Source organism: Sebastes fasciatus, chromosome 1, assembly GCF_043250625.1.
Source record: "Sebastes fasciatus isolate fSebFas1 chromosome 1, fSebFas1.pri, whole genome shotgun sequence".
In the NCBI taxonomy this organism is placed as follows: Eukaryota; Metazoa; Chordata; class Actinopteri; order Perciformes; family Sebastidae; genus Sebastes; species Sebastes fasciatus.
In genome coordinates, this window is record NC_133795.1 from 37,521,775 (window position 1) to 37,548,602 (window position 26,828).

At 40.9% G+C, this 26,828-nt stretch overlaps 4 protein-coding genes and 2 pseudogenes across 5 annotated transcripts; all 6 read left to right on the top strand.

Annotated features, from left to right (window-relative positions):
• Positions 1 to 1,369: 1,369 nt before the first annotated feature.
• Positions 1,370 to 6,023, top strand: LOC141778372 (E3 ubiquitin-protein ligase TRIM39-like; annotated as a pseudogene).
• A 1,897-nt stretch (positions 6,024 to 7,920) lies between these two features.
• Positions 7,921 to 10,351, top strand: LOC141774743 (nuclear factor 7, ovary-like). The gene has a single exon (XM_074647552.1). The coding sequence runs from the start codon at positions 8,181 to 8,183 to the stop codon at positions 9,573 to 9,575; it is 1,395 nt and encodes a 464-aa protein (XP_074503653.1). The 5' UTR covers positions 7,921 to 8,180; the 3' UTR covers positions 9,576 to 10,351.
• A 1,635-nt stretch (positions 10,352 to 11,986) lies between these two features.
• LOC141778381 (E3 ubiquitin-protein ligase TRIM35-like) lies at positions 11,987 to 13,617 on the top strand. Its single transcript, XM_074652612.1, has one exon. The coding sequence runs from the start codon at positions 12,247 to 12,249 to the stop codon at positions 13,615 to 13,617; it is 1,371 nt and encodes a 456-aa protein (XP_074508713.1). The 5' UTR covers positions 11,987 to 12,246.
• Positions 13,618 to 14,679: 1,062 nt separating this feature from the next.
• LOC141778393 (nuclear factor 7, ovary-like) lies at positions 14,680 to 17,729 on the top strand (annotated as a pseudogene).
• Positions 17,730 to 19,627: 1,898 nt separating this feature from the next.
• On the top strand, positions 19,628 to 22,058 carry LOC141774751 (nuclear factor 7, ovary-like). Its single transcript, XM_074647565.1, has one exon. The coding sequence runs from the start codon at positions 19,888 to 19,890 to the stop codon at positions 21,280 to 21,282; it is 1,395 nt and encodes a 464-aa protein (XP_074503666.1). The 5' UTR covers positions 19,628 to 19,887; the 3' UTR covers positions 21,283 to 22,058.
• A 1,598-nt stretch (positions 22,059 to 23,656) lies between these two features.
• LOC141774757 (E3 ubiquitin-protein ligase TRIM39-like) lies at positions 23,657 to 26,670 on the top strand. 2 transcript variants are annotated; one of them, XM_074647587.1, is made up of 2 exons: positions 23,657 to 23,831; positions 23,911 to 26,670. In XM_074647587.1, exon 2 carries the CDS (start codon positions 23,953 to 23,955, stop codon positions 25,351 to 25,353), a length of 1,401 nt encoding a protein of 466 aa, XP_074503688.1. In that variant the 5' UTR covers positions 23,657 to 23,831; positions 23,911 to 23,952; the 3' UTR covers positions 25,354 to 26,670. The 2 variants fall into 2 exon arrangements, with proteins under 2 accessions (XP_074503688.1, XP_074503679.1); XM_074647578.1 differs by having other exon boundaries at positions 23,938 to 26,670.
• The last annotated feature ends 158 nt before the right edge of the window (positions 26,671 to 26,828 follow it).

Below are 26,828 nucleotides of genomic sequence, written 5' to 3' on the forward strand. Positions count from 1 at the left end.
CTGAATTGACTCTGAAACAATCTGTCCAGCATGATTTGTTTGTAGTCTCTGGTGATAAGCAGACTGGAAATGACGGGAGAAAAACATGAAACAAAGATCCGACGGGAGTCAAACCAGGTAGGTTGTGATTACACATTACAGTACAAGTCTAATGCACCTCACCCACCTGGAGCCACAAGATGAACCTCTGCTCTGGCACAGTTATCAGCTGAGCATTTACAACATATGAAGTTTCACCCCTTCGCTTGACTCACTGGAAACAACTCAGGAAACGCAAAGTTTCATTTTCCACTTGTAGAGAAACAGACGGAGTGACGTTTGCCTTGATAGTAAACTCACAACCCTCCACTGAGAGAGGACACAACTGGGATACTGCTGCTCCAAAACCGCTGCTGACTTCACACACTGAATGTGAGTTTACCACCACAGAAGGAAACTACAGTTAACTCTCTAGTTGATAGAATAAAAAGCCAGACTGACTGATTTGCAGTTTGCTGTCTGCCTGCTTTGTTTTCAGCATTTTACAAACACAATGGCTTCCATACCAGAGGAGGATCTCTCCTGTCCTATCTGCCCACGAACATCTTCAAAGATCCTGTCGTCCTGTCGTGTAGCCACAGCATCTGAAAGACTGGCCTGCAGAACTGGTGGGGAGGGAAACAAATACAGGAGTGTCCAGTTTGTAAGAGGAGTCGTCAAGGAGCGATCCACCTGTTAGTTTGGCGTTAAAGAACCTGTGTGAGCCGTCTTACTGGAGAGATCTTCAGAGACTCTCTGCAGTCTGCACTCTGAGAAACTCAAACTCTTCTGTCTGGACCATCAGCAGCCGGTGTGTGTCATCTGCGTGTGTTCAAAAACACACAAACGACCACAGGTTCAGACCCATCAGTGAAGTTGCACAGGATCATAAAGAGGGAGCTGCAGAAATCCCTGAAGCCCTTACAGGACAAACTGAAGCTCTTCAACAAGTTAAAGGAAACTATGATGAAACAGCAGAACACATGAAGGTCCAGGCTCGACACGCAGAGAGGCAGATTAAGGAGCAGTTTAAGAAGCTTCACCAGTTTCTAGAAGAGGAAGAGGAGGTCAGGATTGCAGCACTGAGGGTGGAAGAGGAGCAGAAGAGTCAGGTCACGAAGGAGAAGATGGAGGGTTCTGAACAAAGAGATAGCAGCTCTCTTTCAGACACAGTCAGAGCAACAGAGACGAGCTGAGAGCTGGAGACGTCTCATTCCTGCTCAAGTACAAGGCTGCAGTGGGAAAGAGTCCAGCAGCGCCCCCTGGTTGAAGGATCCACAGCTGCTCTCAGGGAACTCTGATAGACCAGGCCAAACACCTGGGCAACCTCGCCTTCAACATCTGGAACAAGATGATGGACATGATCTCCTACACTCCTGTGATTCTGGACCCAAACACTGCTAGTCCAGACCTCATCCTGTCTGAAGATCTGACCAGTGTGAGACGAGGAGACAAACAGAAACTTCCTAATAATCCAGAGAGGTTTGACTCCTCACACCCTGTCCTGGCTCTGAGGGCTTTAACTCAGGGGCTCACAGCTGGGACGTTGAGGTTGGAGACAGTAAATGCTGGTTTCTGGGTGTGGCAAACAAGTCTGTCCAGAGGAAAGGGATTACATGGTCTGGACTCTGGAGAATAGGATTCTGTAAAGGTAGATATAAAGGCTTCCCATCATCAAGCAGTCCAATCGTCCTCCCAGTGCCGAAGAAGCTCCAGAGGATCAGAGTGAATCTGGACTGTAACAGAGGATTGCTTTCGTTCTCTGATCTTGATACTAACACACACATACTCCCCTTCACACACACTTTCCCTGAGAAGCTGTTTCCTACTTGCAATAGCGGTGAATTGCCTATTAAGATTTTACAAACGGGATGACGACTATTAAGATTTTACAAGATTTTTGCGAGACAATTTTTTTTAGGCCGATTTTTCTAACTTACTTTTTTTTTTGTCTCTTAGGGGAAACAGGTGGAAAAAAATTTAGGCTGATTTTTCAAAGTTTCTGTTGCCTAGCAACACAATGCCGTTGAAACGTCTGTACAGACCTTGTGTTTAGAGTGCATGGTGAAATTAAATCTCAACCGGAAGAAAACCTGAATGCTACTTAGAAAGTAGTAGTGGTGCCCTCTGGTGGTCGAAGCAAGTATTACAACAACAAACACAATCTGTTTTCCCTAAAAGGAAAAGAAAAAAAGTGACTTCGAAAAATCTGCCTACATTTTTGACTTTTTCACCTGTTTTTTCTTAGAGGAAAAGAAAAAATTGTAAAAATCTGCCTAAAAATAAATGTTCTCGCTTGCCTTTCAGGGCTTCCGTAGTCATTAGTGTTGACATTCAACTTTTTTTCTCCACCAATTATACTTTTTAAAATATTAAAGTTTTACAATGGACCTCAATGGAGAAATCTTCAAATCCTCTTAAACATACTCCACTTTGAAATGCTACTGCTCCCGCATACTTTCAGCTACAGACACCATTTAAACTTTAAACGGGTTACAAGACTATTGGACTATTAAACTTACATTCAGATTTCTGATGTCTTTTACAGTCTTTGAATTTATCACAGCTTAAGTTTTATGCTGTTTTCAGACTTTTTCTGAGTTTATAATGGGTGTGTATTGGATGTAATGTTCAGAGCTAGAGCGCGTGACATCACAGCTAGAGGGGAGAAGAGCTTTAAAGTCTTCGGAGAATTTTCCGAACTCTAATTGTAAATAGTTTAGTATTGATTTTATTATTTAAAGGAGGTTTCCACTGGGTTCACACAAAAGGAGTAGCATTTTTAGATTGTGGAGTATTTACACGCAAGTTAATTTAAACAGTTAGAAGTTAGAGTAACTTGTCTTTTTTAGTTTATAATGTTCTTTATTGTCGAGGCAGTTTGAGTGATTTAGTTTCTGTTTTTGTATAATTTTCTTTGTTATGAACATTTAAAGCCTCCATAACCGGATGATGTAGGATAACCTTTCAATGTGTAACCTGCTGTGATTTTTTTTCTTTTGAATAACTTTTATTTGCATACCAATGAAGAAGGAAATCTGTATATGTATGAAACATTTACATATATCTTTTTATGTATAATACATTACAAGTTGTTTCGTTTGAAAATACGAAATCAAATGTGTAAACAGAATCAGATTCTAGTAAAGTATAGTTGTAAAGGTTGAATTAATTTTGCTGTGGTTGTGTAAATAAAAAAATGAAATCCTCAACGTGTGTGTGTTTCATCTACGTCATCATCTAGTGTTTATCCCTGGTTCTGCAGTCACTGTGATGTCACCAGGAGGTCGTTACCCGATTGGTCGACACACACATGGAGTCATTGTGCTATTTCTGTTCGCTTATCTCAGAATGATGAATCACTTTCAGGGACAGTGTGTGTGTGTGTGTGTGTGTGTGTGTGTGTGTGTGTGTGTGTGTGTGTTGTGTGTGTGTGTACGTGTATGTGTGTGTGTGTGTGTGTGTGTGTGTGTGTGTGTGTGTGTGTGTGTGTGTGTGTGTTGTGTGTGTGTGTGCGTGTATGTGTATGTGGTGTGTGGTGTGACAACTACAAGACAGAATACTGATATTGGATTATTAACGTGTCCAGTTGAGGAAAAACAAAGATTAAAAGTAAAAGTAACTTCAAGAGACCGCTCCAAAAGAGGGAGGGAACCACACCAGCAGGTAGTGATGGCGAGATTAGGCTTCATGAAGAACTGAAGTTCTCCAGCAAATTGGTCCACTAAAGGGTTCATCTCTCGAGGCTTCATCTGGACTTCATCTGGACTTGAAACCACCTGTCAGTCAAAGAGTGTAAAACAGGCACATATCCTCCAGATAATGTGGCAGAGGTTTAAGCGGGCACAGGGCAGTGAATGTGCTTGTGTAACTAAAGGAAAATGATAGCTGGGAGACATTATTCGTTTTTATACATGGATTAATAAGTTCTCAACTGTATTTCGGCTACGGGCATCTTCAATGACGTCATTGGTCTAAAACCATACAAGCCTCGACGCGCGCTTCACAGAAAACTTCCTGGATTACTCGACACACGCTCCGAAGCCTCGGCACATCAAGTAACATCACTAACAGCAGGTTTTCCTCCTGTTTGATTGTTCTGCAATTGGCTTCAGCACTAGAGGAGGATCTCTCCTGTCCTATCTGCCAGGACATCTTCAAAGATCCTGTCATCCTGTCGTGTCGCCACAGCTTCTGTAAAGACTGCCTGCAGAGCTGGTGGGGAGGGAAACAAATACAGGAGTGTCCAGTTTGTAAGAGGAGGTCGTCAAGGAGCGATCCACCTCGAAACTTGGCGTTAAAGAACCTGTGTGAGGCCGGAGAGAGGTTCAGAGGATCTCTGCAGTCTGCACTCTGAGAAACTCAAACTCTTCTGCCTGGACCATCAGCAGCCGGTGTGTCTCGTCTGCAGAGATTCAAAAACACACAACAACCACAGGTTCAGACCCATCAGTGAAGCTGCACAGGATCATAAAGAGGAGTTGCAGAAGTCCCTGAAGCCCTTACAGGACAAACTGAAGCTCTTGGAACAAGTTAAAGGAAACTGTGACCAAACAGCAGAATACCTGAAGGTCCAGGCCCGACACGCAGAGAGGCAGATTAAGGAGCAGTTTAAGAAGCTTCACCAGTTTCTAGAAGAGGAAGAGGAGGCCAGGATGGCTGCACTGAGGGAGGAAGAGGAGCAGAAGAGTCAGGTGATGAAGGAGAAGATGGAGGCTCTGAGCAGAGAGATAGCAGCTCTTTCGGACACAGTTAGAGCAACAGAGGACGAGCTGAGAGCTGAAGACGTCTCATTCCTGCACAACTACAAGGCTGCAGTGGAAAGAGTCCAGCAGCGCCCCCTGTTGGAGGATCCACAGCTGCTCTCAGGAGCTCTGATAGACCAGGCCAAACACCTGGGCAACCTCACCTTCAACATCTGGAACAAGATGAAGGACATGGTCTCCTACACTCCTGTGATTCTGGACCCTAACACCGCTGATCCAGACCTCATCCTGTCTGAAGATCTGACCAGTGTGAGACGAGGAAAGAAACAGAAACTTCCTGAAAACCCGGAGAGGTTTGATTACTTTCACCCTGTCCTGGGCTCTGAGGGCTTTAACTCTGGGGCTCACAGCTGGGACGTTGAGGTTGGAGACAGTACATGCTGGTCTCTGGGTGTGGCAGCAGAGTCTGTAGGGAGGAAATGGAAGATACAGTCTGGAATCTGGAGAATAGGATTATCTAATGGTAAATATAAAGCCTTCCCTCCATCAGTCAAACCAGTCGTCCTCCCAGTGATGGAGAAGCTCCAGAGGATCAGAGTCAATCTGGACTGGAACAGAGGAAAACTGTCGTTCTCTGATCCTGATACTAACACACACATACACACCTTCACATGCACTATCACTGAGAAGCTGTTTCCATACTTTAGCAATAGAGATGAATTGCCTATTAACATTTTACCAGACGTGGATGACGACGACAGAGGCTGCAGTGATTTTGGATACTAAGGATGATGATAACACACATACAGTACAGCAATCAGTTGGTTCCATCTCTTTTAATCTAATGCTATTTTATTGTATTTGACCCTTAATGAATAGTCAATCAGGAGAACTGAAATAGATAATGTGAAAACTGTACCGATGAAAATGATTTTAATTCTACTTTGTCACTCAGTTTGTCTTATTTTTGTGTTCAGATTTTTTTGTGATGCCGGTGATTAAGAAACTAACGTTGTCTCTGCTTTTCCTCTCATTGTAAACAGTTTAGTATTGTTTTTTAATTATTTTAATGAGGTTTTCCACTGTGTCACACATAAGGAGCAGAGATACTCAGAAGTTAAGTGTTTTCTAAGTATCACTAGTGGTGTATAATAGTTTAAGATCATTATGTTTCAGTCATTTTCTTATCAACATCAGAATAGAAATACTGCAGTTAGAGTAAGTTGTCTTTTTTTAGTTTATAATGTATCATTTTCTTTGTTATGAACATTTAAAGCCTCCATAACGGATGATGTATGATCGCCTTATATATTAAATACCTTAAATACTCCACTGAGCGAGTGCACACTTGAAGTTGTTCACACTGCTGCACCATGACTGAGATGCGTTATATCAGTAACATTTATTTATTCATTTTTATGTATAATACATTACGAGTTGTTTTGTTTGAATATCAATGTTAAACCGAATCAGTTTCTAGTGTAGTACAGTTGTATAGGTTGGAATGTCTTTGCTGCAATTGTATAAATAAAATCCTGAATGTTTCCACTTCAGATAGAAATATGAAATGTGTGTTTCATCTACGTCGTCATCTAGTGTTTATCCGTAGTTATTTCTGTTTCACTGTGATGTCACCAGGTGGTTGTGTTGTTCTGTCTCTGATCACCAGCCAACCAGGCAGTGAGACAACATGGACTTTGACACAAAACTAGAAGACAGAGAAGCTGATAAAACAAAAACATGTTACCGTGTTTTAGCTGACTCGGATATTCAGCAGTATTTATTAGAGCCAAAGTATACTGCCGAAGGAAGGCAGCGGAGAGAAGCTGAGGCTGCATTAGCTGTGCAAGAGGGTATGGCTGGTGGGGACCCTCTGGGCCTCAGAAGCTCCCGTGCAATGCATCCTGGTACATGTAGGCACTGCTGGCACGGCTCCTTAGAATTTCACTTTCTCGGTCAATATAGCGCCCACTGTACGGAGGACAGAACCTGCCAAAATACACAATAAATGCATGAATAAATAAATGACTCCATAAATAAATAAATAAATATGTCATTAAATGTAGCAAAAATAATATTGAAAATGAATGTAGCCATTAATTAATTGATCAAATGTGACATAAATTGATATTTGTTTTAATTCGCTTCTTTATTTATTTATCTTTGTATTAATTCCCATATTTATTTATTTACTCTTCAGTTCAATTTTCCCTTTTACTTATCTATGTATTTATTTTTAGAATGTATTTATTTATTTTTGCACTTAATTTTTATTTATTCATTTATTTTTGCATTTATTTTTTATTTATATTATGTTTATTGTTTAATGTATTTATTTATGCACAATTTTCTCTTTGCATTTCACCCCTTATTTATTTCCTCAAACTTATTTATTTCTGTATTCTTTTCCTTATACATTTCTTTATGCATTTCTGCCTCATTATGCAAATGAGGGGTCTGTCACTCAACGTGTGTCATGGAGTCAGAGCATGGGTCAAAGTGCATAAATTGGCTATATGCTATTTATTTATTTTTTTGAGTCATTTATTTATTCATTTATTTTTTATTTTGGCAAGTTCCGTCCTCCAGAGAAATAAGTTGCAGCCTCATTAGTTCAACTGTAACGTACATTAAGGACAGTAGTGAACAGTTCTTTTACATTTTTTTCTGGCTGTATTAGATGATCAGTCAGTGCAGTTTCTAAATCAGGCAGACACATTAATAAGGGTGAGGTTCTTTCAGCGCCAGTGTGACAGAACAATGTGAACTTGTTTTAACAGAACCGGTTCGACTGCATGACTTCACTTCAGCAGCATCCAAAGTTCATCACAATTACAATTCAACTCAAGTTTTGACACGTCACCAAACAACAAAAGGCCAAATTCTGACCTCCATCAGGCGACCAACTTGTCAATGTCACTAAGAGACTGATGACTCTGAAACAATCTGTCCAGCATGATTTGTTTTGTAGTCTCTGGTGATAAGCAGACTGGAAATGACGGGAGAAAAACATGAAACAAAGATCCGACGGGAGTCAAACCAGGTAGGTTGTGATTACACATTACAGTACAAGTCTAATGCACCTCACCCACCTGGAGCCACAAGATGAACCTCTGCTCTGGCACAGTTATCAGCTGAGCATTTACAACATATGAAGTTCCACCCCTTCGCTTGACTCACTGGAAACAACTCAGGAAACGCAAAGTTTCATTTTCCACTTGTAGAGAAACAGACGGAGTGACGTTTGCCTTGATAGTAAACTCACAACCTCCACTGAGAGAGGACACAACTGGGATACTGCTGCTCCAAACCGCTGCTGACTTCACACACTGAATGTGAGTTTACCACCACAGAAGGAAACTACAGTTAACTCTCTAGTTGATAGAATAAAAAGCCAGACTGACTGATTTGCAGTTTGCTGTCTGCCTGCTTTGTTTTCAGCATTTTACAAACACAATGGCTTCCATACCAGAGGAGGATCTCTCCTGTCCTATCTGCCACGACATCTTCAAAGATCCTGTCGTCCTGTCGTGTAGCCACAGCTTCTGTAAAGACTGCCTGCAGAACTGGTGGGGAGGGAAACAAATACAGGAGTGTCCAGTTTGTAAGAGGAGGTCGTCAAGGAGCGATCCACCTGTTAGTTTGGCGTTAAAGAACCTGTGTGAGGCCGTCTTACTGGAGAGATCTTCAGAGACTCTCTGCAGTCTGCACTCTGAGAAACTCAAACTCTTCTGTCTGGACCATCAGCAGCCGGTGTGTGTCATCTGCGTGTGTTCAAAAACACACAACGACCACAGGTTCAGACCCATCAGTGAAGTTGCACAGGATCATAAAGAGGAGCTGCAGAAATCCCTGAAGCCCTTACAGGACAAACTGAAGCTCTTCAAACAAGTTAAAGGAAACTATGATGAAACAGCAGAACACATGAAGGTCCAGGCTCGACACGCAGAGAGGCAGATTAAGGAGCAGTTTAAGAAGCTTCACCAGTTTCTAGAAGAGGAAGAGGAGGCCAGGATGGCTGCACTGAGGGAGGAAGAGGAGCAGAAGAGTCAGGTGATGAAGGAGAAGATGGAGGCTCTGAGCAGAGAGATAGCAGCTCTTTCGGACACAGTTAGAGCAACAGAGGACGAGCTGAGAGCTGGAGACGTCTCATTCCTGCTCAACTACAAGGCTGCAGTGGAAAGAGTCCAGCAGCAGCCCCTGCTGGAGGATCCACAGCTGCTCTCAGGAGCTCTGATAGACCAGGCCAAACACCTGGGCAACCTCACCTTCAACATCTGGAAAAAGATGAAGGACATGTTCTCCTACACTCCTGTGATTCTGGACCCTAACACCGCTGATCCAGACCTCATCCTGTCTGAAGATCTGACCAGTGTGAGACGAGGAAAGAAACAGAAACTTCCTGAAAACCCGGAGAGGTTTGATTACTTTCACCCTGTCCTGGGCTCTGAGGGCTTTAACTCAGGGACTCACAGCTGGGACGTTGAGGTTGGAGACAGTACATGCTGGTCTCTGGGTGTGGCAGCAGAGTCTGTAGGGAGGAAATGGAAGATACAGTCTGGAATCTGGAGAATAGGATTATCTAATGGTAAATATAAAGCCTTCCCTCCATCAGTCAAACCAGTCGTCCTCCCAGTGATGGAGAAGCTCCAGAGGATCAGAGTCAATCTGGACTGGAACAGAGGAAAACTGTCGTTCTCTGATCCTGATACTAACACACACATACACACCTTCACATGCACTATCACTGAGAAGCTGTTTCCATACTTTAGCAATAGAGATGAATTGCCTATTAACATTTTACCAGACGTGGATGACGACGACAGAGGCTGCAGTGATTTTGGATACTAAGGATGATGATAACACACATACAGTACAGCAATCAGTTGGTTCCATCTCTTTTAATCTAATGCTATTTTATTGTATTTGACCCTTAATGAATAGTCAATCAGGAGAACTGAAATAGATAATGTGAAAACTGTACCGATGAAAATGATTTTAATTCTACTTTGTCACTCAGTTTGTCTTATTTTTGTGTTCAGATTTTTTTGTGATGCCGGTGATTAAGAAACTAACGTTGTCTCTGCTTTTCCTCTCATTGTAAACAGTTTAGTATTGTTTTTTAATTATTTTAATGAGGTTTTCCACTGTGTCACACATAAGGAGCAGAGATACTCAGAAGTTAAGTGTTTTCTAAGTATCACTAGTGGTGTATAATAGTTTAAGATCATTATGTTTCAGTCATTTTCTTATCAACATCAGAATAGAAATACTGCAGTTAGAGTAAGTTGTCTTTTTTTAGTTTATAATGTATCATTTTCTTTGTTATGAACATTTAAAGCCTCCATAACGGATGATGTATGATCGCCTTATATATTAAATACCTTAAATACTCCACTGAGCGAGTGCACACTTGATGTTGTTCACACTGCTGCACCATGACTGAGATGCGTTATATCAGTAACATTTATTTATTCATTTTTATGTATAATACATTACGAGTTGTTTTGTTTGAATATCAAATGTTAAACCGAATCAGTTTCTAGTGTAGTACAGTTTTATAGGTTGGAATGTCTTTGCTGCAATTGTATAAATAAAATCCTGAATGTTTCCACTTCAGATAGAAATATGAAATGTGTGTTTCATCTACGTCGTCATCTAGTGTTTATCCGTAGTTATTTCTGTTTCACTGTGATGTCACCAGGTGGTTGTGTTGTTCTGTCTCTGATCACCAGCCAACCAGGCAGTGAGACAACATGGACTTTGACACAAAACTAGAAGACAGAGAAGCTGATAAAACAAAAACATGTTACCGTGTTTTAGCTGACTCGGATATTCAGCAGTATTTATTAGAGCCAAAGTATACTGCCGAAGGAAGGCAGCGGAGAGAAGCTGAGGCTGCATTAGCTGTGCAAGAGGGTATGGCTGGTGGGGACCCTCTGGGCCTCAGAAGCTCCCGTGCAATGCATCCTGGTACATGTAGGCACTGCTGGCACGGCTCCTTAGAATTTCACTTTCTCGGTCAATATAGCGCCCACTGTACGGAGGACAGAACCTGCCAAAATACACAATAAATGCATGAATAAATAAATGACTCCATAAATAAATAAATAAATATGTCATTAAATGTAGCAAAAATAATATTGAAAATGAATGTAGCCATTAATTAATTGATCAAATGTGACATAAATTGATATTTGTTTTAATTCGCTTCTTTATTTATTTATCTTTGTATTAATTCCCATATTTATTTATTTACTCTTCAGTTCAATTTTCCCTTTTACTTATCTATGTATTTATTTTTAGAATGTATTTATTTATTTTTGCACTTAATTTTTATTTATTCATTTATTTTTGCATTTATTTTTTATTTATATTATGTTTATTGTTTAATGTATTTATTTATGCACAATTTTCTCTTTGCATTTCACCCCTTATTTATTTCCTCAAACTTATTTATTTCTGTATTCTTTTCCTTATACATTTCTTTATGCATTTCTGCCTCATTATGCAAATGAGGGGTCTGTCACTCAACGTGTGTCATGGAGTCAGAGCATGGGTCAAAGTGCATAAATTGGCTATATGCTATTTATTTATTTTTTTGAGTCATTTATTTATTCATTTATTTTTTATTTTGGCAAGTTCCGTCCTCCAGAGAAATAAGTTGCAGCCTCATTAGTTCAACTGTAACGTACATTAAGGACAGTAGTGAACAGTTCTTTTACATTTTTTTCTGGCTGTATTAGATGATCAGTCAGTGCAGTTTCTAAATCAGGCAGACACATTAATAAGGGTGAGGTTCTTTCAGCGCCAGTGTGACAGAACAATGTGAACTTGTTTTAACAGAACCGGTTCGACTGCATGACTTCACTTCAGCAGCATCCAAAGTTCATCACAATTACAATTCAACTCAAGTTTTGACACGTCACCAAACAACAAAAGGCCAAATTCTGACCTCCATCAGGCGACCAACTTGTCAATGTCACTAAGAGACTGATGACTCTGAAACAATCTGTCCAGCATGATTTGTTTTGTAGTCTCTGGTGATAAGCAGACTGGAAATGACGGGAGAAAAACATGAAACAAAGATCCGACGGGAGTCAAACCAGGTAGGTTGTGATTACACATTACAGTACAAGTCTAATGCACCTCACCCACCTGGAGCCACAAGATGAACCTCTGCTCTGGCACAGTTATCAGCTGAGCATTTACAACATATGAAGTTCCACCCCTTCGCTTGACTCACTGGAAACAACTCAGGAAACGCAAAGTTTCATTTTCCACTTGTAGAGAAACAGACGGAGTGACGTTTGCCTTGATAGTAAACTCACAACCTCCACTGAGAGAGGACACAACTGGGATACTGCTGCTCCAAACCGCTGCTGACTTCACACACTGAATGTGAGTTTACCACCACAGAAGGAAACTACAGTTAACTCTCTAGTTGATAGAATAAAAAGCCAGACTGACTGATTTGCAGTTTGCTGTCTGCCTGCTTTGTTTTCAGCATTTTACAAACACAATGGCTTCCATACCAGAGGAGGATCTCTCCTGTCCTATCTGCCACGACATCTTCAAAGATCCTGTCGTCCTGTCGTGTAGCCACAGCTTCTGTAAAGACTGCCTGCAGAACTGGTGGGGAGGGAAACAAATACAGGAGTGTCCAGTTTGTAAGAGGAGGTCGTCAAGGAGCGATCCACCTGTTAGTTTGGCGTTAAAGAACCTGTGTGAGGCCGTCTTACTGGAGAGATCTTCAGAGACTCTCTGCAGTCTGCACTCTGAGAAACTCAAACTCTTCTGTCTGGACCATCAGCAGCCGGTGTGTGTCATCTGCGTGTGTTCAAAAACACACAACGACCACAGGTTCAGACCCATCAGTGAAGTTGCACAGGATCATAAAGAGGAGCTGCAGAAATCCCTGAAGCCCTTACAGGACAAACTGAAGCTCTTCAAACAAGTTAAAGGAAACTATGATGAAACAGCAGAACACATGAAGGTCCAGGCTCGACACGCAGAGAGGCAGATTAAGGAGCAGTTTAAGAAGCTTCACCAGTTTCTAGAAGAGGAAGAGGAGGTCAGGATTGCAGCACTGAGGGTGGAAGAGGAGCAGAAGAGTCAGGTCACGAAGGAGAAGATGGAGGTTCTGAACAAAGAGATAGCAGCTCTTTCAGACACAGTCAGAGCAACAGAGGACGAGCTGAGAGCTGGAGACGTCTCATTCCTGCTCAAGTACAAGGCTGCAGTGGAAAGAGTCCAGCAGCGCCCCCTGTTGAAGGATCCACAGCTGCTCTCAGGAACTCTGATAGACCAGGCCAAACACCTGGGCAACCTCGCCTTCAACATCTGGAACAAGATGATGGACATGATCTCCTACACTCCTGTGATTCTGGACCCAAACACTGCTAGTCCAGACCTCATCCTGTCTGAAGATCTGACCAGTGTGAGACGAGGAGACAAACAGAAACTTCCTAATAATCCAGAGAGGTTTGACTCCTCACACCCTGTCCTGGGCTCTGAGGGCTTTAACTCAGGGGCTCACAGCTGGGACGTTGAGGTTGGAGACAGTAAATGCTGGTTTCTGGGTGTGGCAAACAAGTCTGTCCAGAGGAAAGGGATTACATGGTCTGGACTCTGGAGAATAGGATTCTGTAAAGGTAGATATAAAGGCTTCCCATCATCAAGCAGTCCAATCGTCCTCCCAGTGCCGAAGAAGCTCCAGAGGATCAGAGTGAATCTGGACTGTAACAGAGGATTGCTTTCGTTCTCTGATCTTGATACTAACACACACATACTCACCTTCACACACACTTTCCCTGAGAAGCTGTTTCCATACTTTAGCAATAGCGGTGAATTGCCTATTAAGATTTTACCAAACGTGGATGACGACTATTAAGATTTTACAAGATTTTTTGCGAGACAATTTTTTTTAGGCCGATTTTTCTAACTTACTTTTTTTTTGTCTCTTAGGGGAAACAGGTGGAAAAAAATTTAGGCTGATTTTTCAAAGTTTCTGTTGCCTAGCAACACAATGCCGTTGAAACGTCTGTACAGACCTTGTGTTTAGAGTGCATGGTGAAATTAAATCTCAACCGGAAGAAAACCTGAATGCTACTTAGAAAGTAGTAGTGGTGCCCTCTGGTGGTCGAAGCAAGTATTACAACAACAAACACAATCTGTTTTCCCTAAAAGGAAAAGAAAAAAAGTGACTTCGAAAAATCTGCCTACATTTTTGACTTTTTCACCTGTTTTTTCTTAGAGGAAAAGAAAAAATTGTAAAAATCTGCCTAAAAATAAATGTTCTCGCTTGCCTTTCAGGGCTTCCGTAGTCATTAGTGTTGACATTCAACTTTTTTTCTCCACCAATTATACTTTTTAAAATATTAAGCTTTTACAATGGACCTCAATGGAGAAAATCTTCAAATCCTCTTAAACATACTCCACTTTGAAATGCTACTGCTCCCGCATACTTTCAGCTACAGACACCATTTAAACTTTAAACGGGTTACAAGACTATTGGACTATTAAACTTACATTCAGATTTCTGATGTCTTTTACAGTCTTTGAATTATCACAGCTTAAGTTTTATGCTGTTTTCAGACTTTTTCTGAGTTTATAATGGGTGTGTATTGGATGTAATGTTCAGAGCTAGAGCGCGTGACATCACAGCTAGAGGGGAGAAGAGCTTTAAAGTCTTCGGAGAATTTTCCGAACTCTAATTGTAAATAGTTTAGTATTGATTTTATTATTTAAGGAGGTTTCCACTGGGTCACACAAAAGGAGTAGCATTTTTAGATTGTGGAGTATTTACACGCAAGTTAATTTAAACAGTTAGAAGTTAGAGTAACTTGTCTTTTTTAGTTTATAATGTTCTTTATTGTCGAGGCAGTTTGAGTGATTTAGTTTCTGTTTTTGTATAATTTTCTTTGTTATGAACATTTAAAGCCTCCATAACCGGATGATGTAGGATAACCTTTCAATGTGTAACCTGCTGTGATTTTTTTCTTTTGAATAACTTTATTTGCATACCAATGAAGAAGGAAATCTGTATATGTATGAAACATTTACATATATCTTTTTATGTATAATACATTACAAGTTGTTTCGTTTGAAAATACGAAATCAAATGTTAAACAGAATCAGATTCTAGTAAAGTATAGTTGTAAAGGTTGAAATTATTTTGCTGTGGTTGTGTAAATAAAAAAATGAAATCCTCAACGTGTGTGTGTTTCATCTACGTCATCATCTAGTGTTTATCCCTGGTTCTGCATCACTGTGATGTCACCAGGAGGTCGTTACCCGATTGGTCGACACACACATGGAGTCATTGTGCTATTTCTGTTCGCTTATCTCAGAATGATGAATCACTTTCAGGGACAGTGTGTGTGTGTGTGTGTGTGTGTGTGTGTGTGTGTGTGTGTGTGTGTGTGTGTGTGTGTGTACGTGTATGTGTATGTGTGTGTGTGTGTGTGTGTGTGTGTGTGTGTGTGTGTGTGTGTGTGTGTGTGTGTGTGTGTGCGTGTATGTGTATGTGTGTGTGTGTGTGACAACTACAAGACAGAATACTGATATTGGATTATTAACGTGTCCAGTTGAGGAAAAACAAAGATTAAAAGTAAAAGTAACTTCAAGAGACCGCTCCAAAAGAGGGAGGGAACCACACCAGCAGGTAGTGATGGCGAGATTAGGCTTCATGAAGAACTGAAGTTCTCCAGCAAATTGGTCCACTAAAGGGTTCATCTCTCGAGGCTTCATCTGGACTTCATCTGGACTTGAAACCACCTGTCAGTCAAAGAGTGTAAAACAGGCACATATCCTCCAGATAATGTGGCAGAGGTTTAAGCGGGCACAGGGCAGTGAATGTGCTTGTGTAACTAAAGGAAAATGATAGCTGGGAGACATTATTCGTTTTTATACATGGATTAATAAGTTCTCAACTGTATTTCGGCTACGGGCATCTTCAATGACGTCATTGGTCTAAAACCATACAAGCCTCGACGCGCGCTTCACAGAAAACTTCCTGGATTACTCGACACACGCTCCGAAGCCTCGGCACATCAAGTAACATCACTAACAGCAGGTTTTCCTCCTGTTTGATTGTTCTGCAATTGGCTTCAGCACTAGAGGAGGATCTCTCCTGTCCTATCTGCCAGGACATCTTCAAAGATCCTGTCATCCTGTCGTGTCGCCACAGCTTCTGTAAAGACTGCCTGCAGAGCTGGTGGGGAGGGAAACAAATACAGGAGTGTCCAGTTTGTAAGAGGAGGTCGTCAAGGAGCGATCCACCTCGAAACTTGGCGTTAAAGAACCTGTGTGAGGCCGGAGAGAGGTTCAGAGGATCTCTGCAGTCTGCACTCTGAGAAACTCAAACTCTTCTGCCTGGACCATCAGCAGCCGGTGTGTCTCGTCTGCAGAGATTCAAAAACACACAACAACCACAGGTTCAGACCCATCAGTGAAGCTGCACAGGATCATAAAGAGGAGTTGCAGAAGTCCCTGAAGCCCTTACAGGACAAACTGAAGCTCTTGGAACAAGTTAAAGGAAACTGTGACCAAACAGCAGAATACCTGAAGGTCCAGGCCCGACACGCAGAGAGGCAGATTAAGGAGCAGTTTAAGAAGCTTCACCAGTTTCTAGAAGAGGAAGAGGAGGCCAGGATGGCTGCACTGAGGGAGGAAGAGGAGCAGAAGAGTCAGGTGATGAAGGAGAAGATGGAGGCTCTGAGCAGAGAGATAGCAGCTCTTTCGGACACAGTTAGAGCAACAGAGGACGAGCTGAGAGCTGAAGACGTCTCATTCCTGCACAACTACAAGGCTGCAGTGGAAAGAGTCCAGCAGCGCCCCCTGTTGGAGGATCCACAGCTGCTCTCAGGAGCTCTGATAGACCAGGCCAAACACCTGGGCAACCTCACCTTCAACATCTGGAACAAGATGAAGGACATGGTCTCCTACACTCCTGTGATTCTGGACCCTAACACCGCTGATCCAGACCTCATCCTGTCTGAAGATCTGACCAGTGTGAGACGAGGAAAGAAACAGAAACTTCCTGAAAACCCGGAGAGGTTTGATTACTTTCACCCTGTCCTGGGCTCTGAGGGCTTTAACTCAGGGACTCACAGCTGGGACGTTGAGGTTGGAGACAGTACATGCTGGTCTCTGGGTGTGGCAGCAGAGTCTGTAGGGAGGAAATGGAAGATACAGTCTGGAATCTGGAGAATAGGATTATCTAATGGTAAATATAAAGCCTTCCCTCCATCAGTCAAACCAGTCGTCCTCCCAGTGATGGAGAAGCTCCAGAGGATCAGAGTCAATCTGGACTGGAACAGAGGAAAACTGTCGTTCTCTGATCCTGATACTAACACACACATACACACCTTCACATGCACTATCACTGAGAAGCTGTTTCCATACTTTAGCAATAGAGATGAATTGCCTATTAACATTTTACCAGACGTGGATGACGACGACAGAGGCTGCAGTGATTTTGGATACTAAGGATGATGATAACACACATACAGTACAGCAATCAGTTGGTTCCATCTCTTTTAATCTAATGCTATTTTATTGTATTTGACCCTTAATGAATAGTCAATCAGGAGAACTGAAATAGATAATGTGAAAACTGTACCGATGAAAATGATTTTAATTCTACTTTGTCACTCAGTTTGTCTTATTTTTGTGTTCAGATTTTTTTGTGATGCCGGTGATTAAGAAACTAACGTTGTCTCTGCTTTTCCTCTCATTGTAAACAGTTTAGTATTGTTTTTTAATTATTTTAATGAGGTTTTCCACTGTGTCACACATAAGGAGCAGAGATACTCAGAAGTTAAGTGTTTTCTAAGTATCACTAGTGGTGTATAATAGTTTAAGATCATTATGTTTCAGTCATTTTCTTATCAACATCAGAATAGAAATACTGCAGTTAGAGTAAGTTGTCTTTTTTTAGTTTATAATGTATCATTTTCTTTGTTATGAACATTTAAAGCCTCCATAACGGATGATGTATGATCGCCTTATATATTAAATACCTTAAATACTCCACTGAGCGAGTGCACACTTGAAGTTGTTCACACTGCTGCACCATGACTGAGATGCGTTATATCAGTAACATTTATTTATTCATTTTTATGTATAATACATTACGAGTTGTTTTGTTTGAATATCAAATGTTAAACCGAATCAGTTTCTAGTGTAGTACAGTTTTATAGGTTGGAATGTCTTTGCTGCAATTGTATAAATAAAATCCTGAATGTTTCCACTTCAGATAGAAATATGAAATGTGTGTTTCATCTACGTCGTCATCTAGTGTTTATCCGTAGTTATTTCTGTTTCACTGTGATGTCACCAGGTGGTTGTGTTGTTCTGTCTCTGATCACCAGCCAACCAGGCAGTGAGACAACATGGACTTTGACACAAAACTAGAAGACAGAGAAGCTGATAAAACAAAAACATGTTACCGTGTTTTAGCTGACTCGGATATTCAGCAGTATTTATTAGAGCCAAAGTATACTGCCGAAGGAAGGCAGCGGAGAGAAGCTGAGGCTGCATTAGCTGTGCAAGAGGGTATGGCTGGTGGGGACCCTCTGGGCCTCAGAAGCTCCCGTGCAATGCATCCTGGTACATGTAGGCACTGCTGGCACGGCTCCTTAGAATTTCACTTTCTCGGTCAATATAGCGCCCACTGTACGGAGGACAGAACCTGCCAAAATACACAATAAATGCATGAATAAATAAATGACTCCATAAATAAATAAATAAATATGTCATTAAATGTAGCAAAAATAATATTGAAAATGAATGTAGCCATTAATTAATTGATCAAATGTGACATAAATTGATATTTGTTTTAATTCGCTTCTTTATTTATTTATCTTTGTATTAATTCCCATATTTATTTATTTACTCTTCAGTTCAATTTTCCCTTTTACTTATCTATGTATTTATTTTTAGAATGTATTTATTTATTTTTGCACTTAATTTTTATTTATTCATTTATTTTTGCATTTATTTTTTATTTATATTATGTTTATTGTTTAATGTATTTATTTATGCACAATTTTCTCTTTGCATTTCACCCCTTATTTATTTCCTCAAACTTATTTATTTCTGTATTCTTTTCCTTATACATTTCTTTATGCATTTCTGCCTCATTATGCAAATGAGGGGTCTGTCACTCAACGTGTGTCATGGAGTCAGAGCATGGGTCAAAGTGCATAAATTGGCTATATGCTATTTATTTATTTTTTTGAGTCATTTATTTATTCATTTATTTTTTATTTTGGCAAGTTCCGTCCTCCAGAGAAATAAGTTGCAGCCTCATTAGTTCAACTGTAACGTACATTAAGGACAGTAGTGAACAGTTCTTTTACATTTTTTTCTGGCTGTATTAGATGATCAGTCAGTGCAGTTTCTAAATCAGGCAGACACATTAATAAGGGTGAGGTTCTTTCAGCGCCAGTGTGACAGAACAATGTGAACTTGTTTTAACAGAACCGGTTCGACTGCATGACTTCACTTCAGCAGCATCCAAAGTTCATCACAATTACAATTCAACTCAAGTTTTGACACGTCACCAAACAACAAAAGGCCAAATTCTGACCTCCATCAGGCGACCAACTTGTCAATGTCACTAAGAGACTGATGACTCTGAAACAATCTGTCCAGCATGATTTGTTTTGTAGTCTCTGGTGATAAGCAGACTGGAAATGACGGGAGAAAAACATGAAACAAAGATCCGACGGGAGTCAAACCAGGTAGGTTGTGATTACACATTACAGTACAAGTCTAATGCACCTCACCCACCTGGAGCCACAAGATGAACCTCTGCTCTGGCACAGTTATCAGCTGAGCATTTACAACATATGAAGTTCCACCCCTTCGCTTGACTCACTGGAAACAACTCAGGAAACGCAAAGTTTCATTTTCCACTTGTAGAGAAACAGACGGAGTGACGTTTGCCTTGATAGTAAACTCACAACCTCCACTGAGAGAGGACACAACTGGGATACTGCTGCTCCAAACCGCTGCTGACTTCACACACTGAATGTGAGTTTACCACCACAGAAGGAAACTACAGTTAACTCTCTAGTTGATAGAATAAAAAGCCAGACTGACTGATTTGCAGTTTGCTGTCTGCCTGCTTTGTTTTCAGCATTTTACAAACACAATGGCTTCCATACCAGAGGAGGATCTCTCCTGTCCTATCTGCCACGACATCTTCAAAGATCCTGTCGTCCTGTCGTGTAGCCACAGCTTCTGTAAAGACTGCCTGCAGAACTGGTGGGGAGGGAAACAAATACAGGAGTGTCCAGTTTGTAAGAGGAGGTCGTCAAGGAGCGATCCACCTGTTAGTTTGGCGTTAAAGAACCTGTGTGAGGCCGTCTTACTGGAGAGATCTTCAGAGACTCTCTGCAGTCTGCACTCTGAGAAACTCAAACTCTTCTGCCTGGACCATCAGCAGCCGGTGTGTCTCGTCTGCAGAGATTCAAAAACACACAACAACCACAGGTTCAGACCCATCAGTGAAGCTGCACAGGATCATAAAGAGGAGTTGCAGAAGTCCCTGAAGCCCTTACAGGACAAACTGAAGCTCTTGGAACAAGTTAAAGGAAACTGTGACCAAACAGCAGAATACCTGAAGGTCCAGGCCCGACACGCAGAGAGGCAGATTAAGGAGCAGTTTAAGAAGCTTCACCAGTTTCTAGAAGAGGAAGAGGAGGCCAGGATGGCTGCACTGAGGGAGGAAGAGGAGCAGAAGAGTCAGGTGATGAAGGAGAAGATGGAGGCTCTGAGCAGAGAGATAGCAGCTCTTTCGGACACAGTTAGAGCAACAGAGGACGAGCTGAGAGCTGGAGACGTCTCATTCCTGCTCAACTACAAGGCTGCAGTGGAAAGAGTCCAGCAGCAGCCCCTGCTGGAGGATCCACAGCTGCTCTCAGGAGCTCTGATAGACCAGGCCAAACACCTGGGCAACCTCACCTTCAACATCTGGAAAAAGATGAAGGACATGTTCTCCTACACTCCTGTGATTCTGGACCCTAACACCGCTGATCCAGACCTCATCCTGTCTGAAGATCTGACCAGTGTGAGACGAGGAAAGAAACAGAAACTTCCTGAAAACCCGGAGAGGTTTGATTACTTTCACCCTGTCCTGGGCTCTGAGGGCTTTAACTCAGGGACTCACAGCTGGGACGTTGAGGTTGGAGACAGTACATGCTGGTCTCTGGGTGTGGCAGCAGAGTCTGTAGGGAGGAAATGGAAGATACAGTCTGGAATCTGGAGAATAGGATTATCTAATGGTAAATATAAAGCCTTCCCTCCATCAGTCAAACCAGTCGTCCTCCCAGTGATGGAGAAGCTCCAGAGGATCAGAGTCAATCTGGACTGGAACAGAGGAAAACTGTCGTTCTCTGATCCTGATACTAACACACACATACACACCTTCACATGCACTATCACTGAGAAGCTGTTTCCATACTTTAGCAATAGAGATGAATTGCCTATTAACATTTTACCAGACGTGGATGACGACGACAGAGGCTGCAGTGATTTTGGATACTAAGGATGATGATAACACACATACAGTACAGCAATCAGTTGGTTCCATCTCTTTTAATCTAATGCTATTTTATTGTATTTGACCCTTAATGAATAGTCAATCAGGAGAACTGAAATAGATAATGTGAAAACTGTACCGATGAAAATGATTTTAATTCTACTTTGTCACTCAGTTTGTCTTATTTTTGTGTTCAGATTTTTTTGTGATGCCGGTGATTAAGAAACTAACGTTGTCTCTGCTTTTCCTCTCATTGTAAACAGTTTAGTATTGTTTTTTAATTATTTTAATGAGGTTTTCCACTGTGTCACACATAAGGAGCAGAGATACTCAGAAGTTAAGTGTTTTCTAAGTATCACTAGTGGTGTATAATAGTTTAAGATCATTATGTTTCAGTCATTTTCTTATCAACATCAGAATAGAAATACTGCAGTTAGAGTAAGTTGTCTTTTTTTAGTTTATAATGTATCATTTTCTTTGTTATGAACATTTAAAGCCTCCATAACGGATGATGTATGATCGCCTTATATATTAAATACCTTAAATACTCCACTGAGCGAGTGCACACTTGATGTTGTTCACACTGCTGCACCATGACTGAGATGCGTTATATCAGTAACATTTATTTATTCATTTTTATGTATAATACATTACGAGTTGTTTTGTTTGAATATCAAATGTTAAACCGAATCAGTTTCTAGTGTAGTACAGTTTTATAGGTTGGAATGTCTTTGCTGCAATTGTATAAATAAAATCCTGAATGTTTCCACTTCAGATAGAAATATGAAATGTGTGTTTCATCTACGTCGTCATCTAGTGTTTATCCGTAGTTATTTCTGTTTCACTGTGATGTCACCAGGTGGTTGTGTTGTTCTGTCTCTGATCACCAGCCAACCAGGCAGTGAGACAACATGGACTTTGACACAAAACTAGAAGACAGAGAAGCTGATAAAACAAAAACATGTTACCGTGTTTTAGCTGACTCGGATATTCAGCAGTATTTATTAGAGCCAAAGTATACTGCCGAAGGAAGGCAGCGGAGAGAAGCTGAGGCTGCATTAGCTGTGCAAGAGGGTATGGCTGGTGGGGACCCTCTGGGCCTCAGAAGCTCCCGTGCAATGCATCCTGGTACATGTAGGCACTGCTGGCACGGCTCCTTAGAATTTCACTTTCTCGGTCAATATAGCGCCCACTGTACGGAGGACAGAACCTGCCAAAATACACAATAAATGCATGAATAAATAAATGACTCCATAAATAAATAAATAAATATGTCATTAAATGTAGCAAAAATAATATTGAAAATGAATGTAGCCATTAATTAATTGATCAAATGTGACATAAATTGATATTTGTTTTAATTCGCTTCTTTATTTATTTATCTTTGTATTAATTCCCATATTTATTTATTTACTCTTCAGTTCAATTTTCCCTTTTACTTATCTATGTATTTATTTTTAGAATGTATTTATTTATTTTTGCACTTAATTTTTATTTATTCATTTATTTTTGCATTTATTTTTTATTTATATTATGTTTATTGTTTAATGTATTTATTTATGCACAATTTTCTCTTTGCATTTCACCCCTTATTTATTTCCTCAAACTTATTTATTTCTGTATTCTTTTCCTTATACATTTCTTTATGCATTTCTGCCTCATTATGCAAATGAGGGGTCTGTCACTCAACGTGTGTCATGGAGTCAGAGCATGGGTCAAAGTGCATAAATTGGCTATATGCTATTTATTTATTTTTTTGAGTCATTTATTTATTCATTTATTTTTTATTTTGGCAAGTTCCGTCCTCCAGAGAAATAAGTTGCAGCCTCATTAGTTCAACTGTAACGTACATTAAGGACAGTAGTGAACAGTTCTTTTACATTTTTTTCTGGCTGTATTAGATGATCAGTCAGTGCAGTTTCTAAATCAGGCAGACACATTAATAAGGGTGAGGTTCTTTCAGCGCCAGTGTGACAGAACAATGTGAACTTGTTTTAACAGAACCGGTTCGACTGCATGACTTCACTTCAGCAGCATCCAAAGTTCATCACAATTACAATTCAACTCAAGTTTTGACACGTCACCAAACAACGAAAGGCCAAATTCTGACCTCCATCAGGCGACCAACTTGTCAATGTCACTAAGAGACTGATGACTCTGAAACAATCTGTCCAGCATGATTTGTTTTGTAGTCTCTGGTGATAAGCAGACTGGAAATGACGGGAGAAAAACATGAAACAAAGATCCGACGGGAGTCAAACCAGGTAGGTTGTGATTACACATTACAGTACAAGTCTAATGCACCTCACCCACCTGGAGCCACAAGATGAACCTCTGCTCTGGCACAGTTATCAGCTGAGCATTTACAACAATGAAGTTCCACCCCTTTGCTTGACTCACTGGAAACAACTCAGGAAACGCAAAGTTTCATTTTCCACTTGTAGAGAAACAGACGGAGTGACGTTTGCCTTGATAGTAAACTCACAACCTCCACTGAGAGAGGACACAACTGGGATACTGCTGCTCCAAACCGCTGCTGACTTCACACACTGAATGTGAGTTTACCACCACAGAAGGAAACTACAGTTAACTCTCTAGTTGATAGAATAAAAAGCCAGACTGACTGATTTGCAGTTTGCTGTCTGCCTGCTTTGTTTTCAGCATTTTACAAACACAATGGCTTCCATACCAGAGGAGGATCTCTCCTGTTCTGTCTGCCACAACATCTTCAAAGATCCTGTCGTCCTGTCGTGTAGCCACAGCTTCTGTAAAGACTGCCTGCAGAACTGGTGGGGAGAGAAACAAATACAGGAGTGTCCAGTTTGTAAGAGGAGGTCGTCAAGGAGCGATCCACCTGTTAGTTTGGCGTTAAAGAACCTGTGTGAGGCCGTCTTACTGGAGAGATCTTCAGAGACTCTCTGCAGTCTGCACTCTGAGAAACTCAAACTCTTCTGTCTGGACCATCAGCAGCCGGTGTGTGTCATCTGCGTGTGTTCAAAAACACACAACAACCACAGGTTCAGACCCATCAGTGAAGTTGCACAGGATCATAAAGAGGAGCTGCAGAAATCCCTGAAGCCCTTACAGGACAAACTGAAGCTCTTGGAACAAGTTAAAGGAAACTGTGATGAAACAGCAGAACACCTGAAGGTCCAGGCCCGACACACTGAGAGGCAGATTAAGGAGCAGTTTAAGAAGCTTCACCAGTTTCTAGAAGAGGAAGAGGAGGCCAGGATGGCAGCACTGAGGGAGGAAGAGGAGCAGAAGAGTCAGATGATGAAGGAGAAGATGGAAACTCTGAGCAAAGAGATAGCAGCTCTTTCGGACACAGTCAGAGCAACAGAGGACGAGCTGAGAGCTGGAGACGTCTCATTCCTGCTCAAGTACAAGGCTGCATTGGAAAGAGTCCAGCAGCGCCCCCTGTTGGAGGATCCACAGCTGCTCTCAGGAGCTCTGATAGACCAGGCCAAACACCTGGGCAACCTCACCTTCAACATCTGGAAAAAGGTGAAGGACACAGTCTCATACAGTCCTGTGATTCTGGATCCAAACACTGCCAAACCAGAACTCATCCTGTCTGAAGATCTGACCAGTGTGAGATGTGGAGAGAAACAGAAACTTCCTGAAAACCCGGAGAGGTTTGATTACTTTCAGTCTGTCCTGGGCTCTGAGGGCTTTAACTCAGGGACTCACAGCTGGGACGTTGAGGTTGGAGACAGTAAATGCTGGTTTCTGGGTGTGGCAGCAGAGTCTGTCCAGAGGAAAGGGAGTACATGGCCTGGATTCTGGAGAATAGGATTCTGTAAAGGTAAATATAAAGCCTTCCCTCCATCAGTCAAACCTGTCGCCCTCCCAGTGCCAAAGAAGCTCCAGAGGATCAGAGTGAATCTGGACTGTAACAGAGGATTGCTGTCGTTCTCTGATCCTGATACTAACACACACATACACACCTTCACACACACTTTCACTGAGAAGCTGTTTCCATACTTTAGCAATAGAGATGAATTGCCTATTAACATTTTACCAGACGTGGATGACGACGACAGAAGCTACAGTGATTTTGGATATTTAGGATGATGATTACACACATACAGTACAGCAATCAGTTTCTTAAAGGGAGGTTCCATCTATTTTAATCTAATGCTATTTTATTGTATTTGACCCTTAATGAATAGTCAATCAGGAGAACTTTCCATACTTTAGCAATAGCGATGAATTGCCTATTAAGATTTTACAAGAATTTTTAGGAGACAATTTTTTTTAGGCAGATATTTCTAACCTACTTTTTTTTTTTGTCTCTTAGGGAAAAAGAGTGAAAAAAAAATGTTTAGGCTGATTTTTCAAAGTTTCTGTTTCCCTGAAGAAAACCTGAATGCTACTTAGAAAGTAGTAGTGGTGCCCTCTAGTGGTCGAAGCAAGTATTACAACAACAAACACAATCTGTTTTCCCTAAGAGGAAAAGAAAATAAAAGTAAAAATCTGCCAAAAAATAAATGTTCTCGCTTGCCTTTCAGGGCTTCCGTAGTCATTAGTGTTGACATTCAACTTTTTTTCTCCACCATTTATACTTTTTAAAATATTAAGCTTTTACCATGGACCTCAATGGAGAAAATCTTCAAATCCTCTTAAACATACTCCACTTTGAAATGCTACTGCTCCCGCATACTTTCAGCTACAGACACCATTTAAACTTTAAACGGGTTACAAGACTATTGGACTATTAAACTTACATTCAGATTTCTGATGTCTTTTACAGTCTTTGAATTATCACAGCTTAAGTTTTATGCTGTTTTCAGACTTTTTCTGAGTTTATAATGGGTGTGTATTGGATGTAATGTTCAGAGCTAGAGCGCGTGACATCACAGCTAGAGGGGAGAAGAGCTTTAAAGTCTTCTGAGAATTTTCCGAACTCTAATTGTAAATAGTTTAGTATTGATTTTATTATTTAAGGAGGTTTCCACTGGGTCACACAAAAGGAGTAGAATTTTTAGATTGTGGAGTATTTACACGCAAGTTAATTTAAACAGTTAGAAGTTAGAGTAACTTGTCTTTTTTAGTTCATAATGTTCTTTATTGTCGAGGCAGTGTGAGTGATTTAGTTTCTGTTTTTGTATAATTTTCTTTGTTATGAACATTTAAAGCCTCCATAACCGGATGATGTAGGATAACCTTTCAATGTGTAACCTGCTGTGATTGTTTTCTTTTGAATAACTTTATTTGCATACCAATGAAGAAGGAAATCTGTATATGTATGAAACATTTACATATATCTTTTTATGTATAATACATTACAAGTTGTTTCGTTTGAAAATGCGAAATCAAATGTTAAACAGAATCAGATTCTAGTAAAGTATAGTTGTAAAGGTTGAAATTATTTTGCTGTGGTTGTGTAAATAAAAAAATTAAATCCTCAACGTGTGTGTGTTTCATCTACGTCATCATCTAGTGTTTATCCCTGGTTCTGCATCACTGTGATGTCACCAGGAGGTCGTTACCCGATTGGTCGACACACACATGGAGTCATTGTGCTATTTCTGTTCGCTTATCTCAGA

Excerpts from the sequence above, each read along its gene's own strand:
- LOC141774743 (XM_074647552.1), top strand. The coding sequence starts at position 8,181 with ATGGCTTCCATACCAGAGGAGGATCTCTCCTGTCCTATCTGCCACGAC.
- LOC141778381 (XM_074652612.1), top strand. The coding sequence starts at position 12,247 with ATGGCTTCCATACCAGAGGAGGATCTCTCCTGTCCTATCTGCCACGAC.
- LOC141774751 (XM_074647565.1), top strand. The coding sequence starts at position 19,888 with ATGGCTTCCATACCAGAGGAGGATCTCTCCTGTCCTATCTGCCACGAC.
- LOC141774757 (XM_074647587.1), top strand. The coding sequence starts at position 23,953 with ATGGCTTCCATACCAGAGGAGGATCTCTCCTGTTCTGTCTGCCACAAC.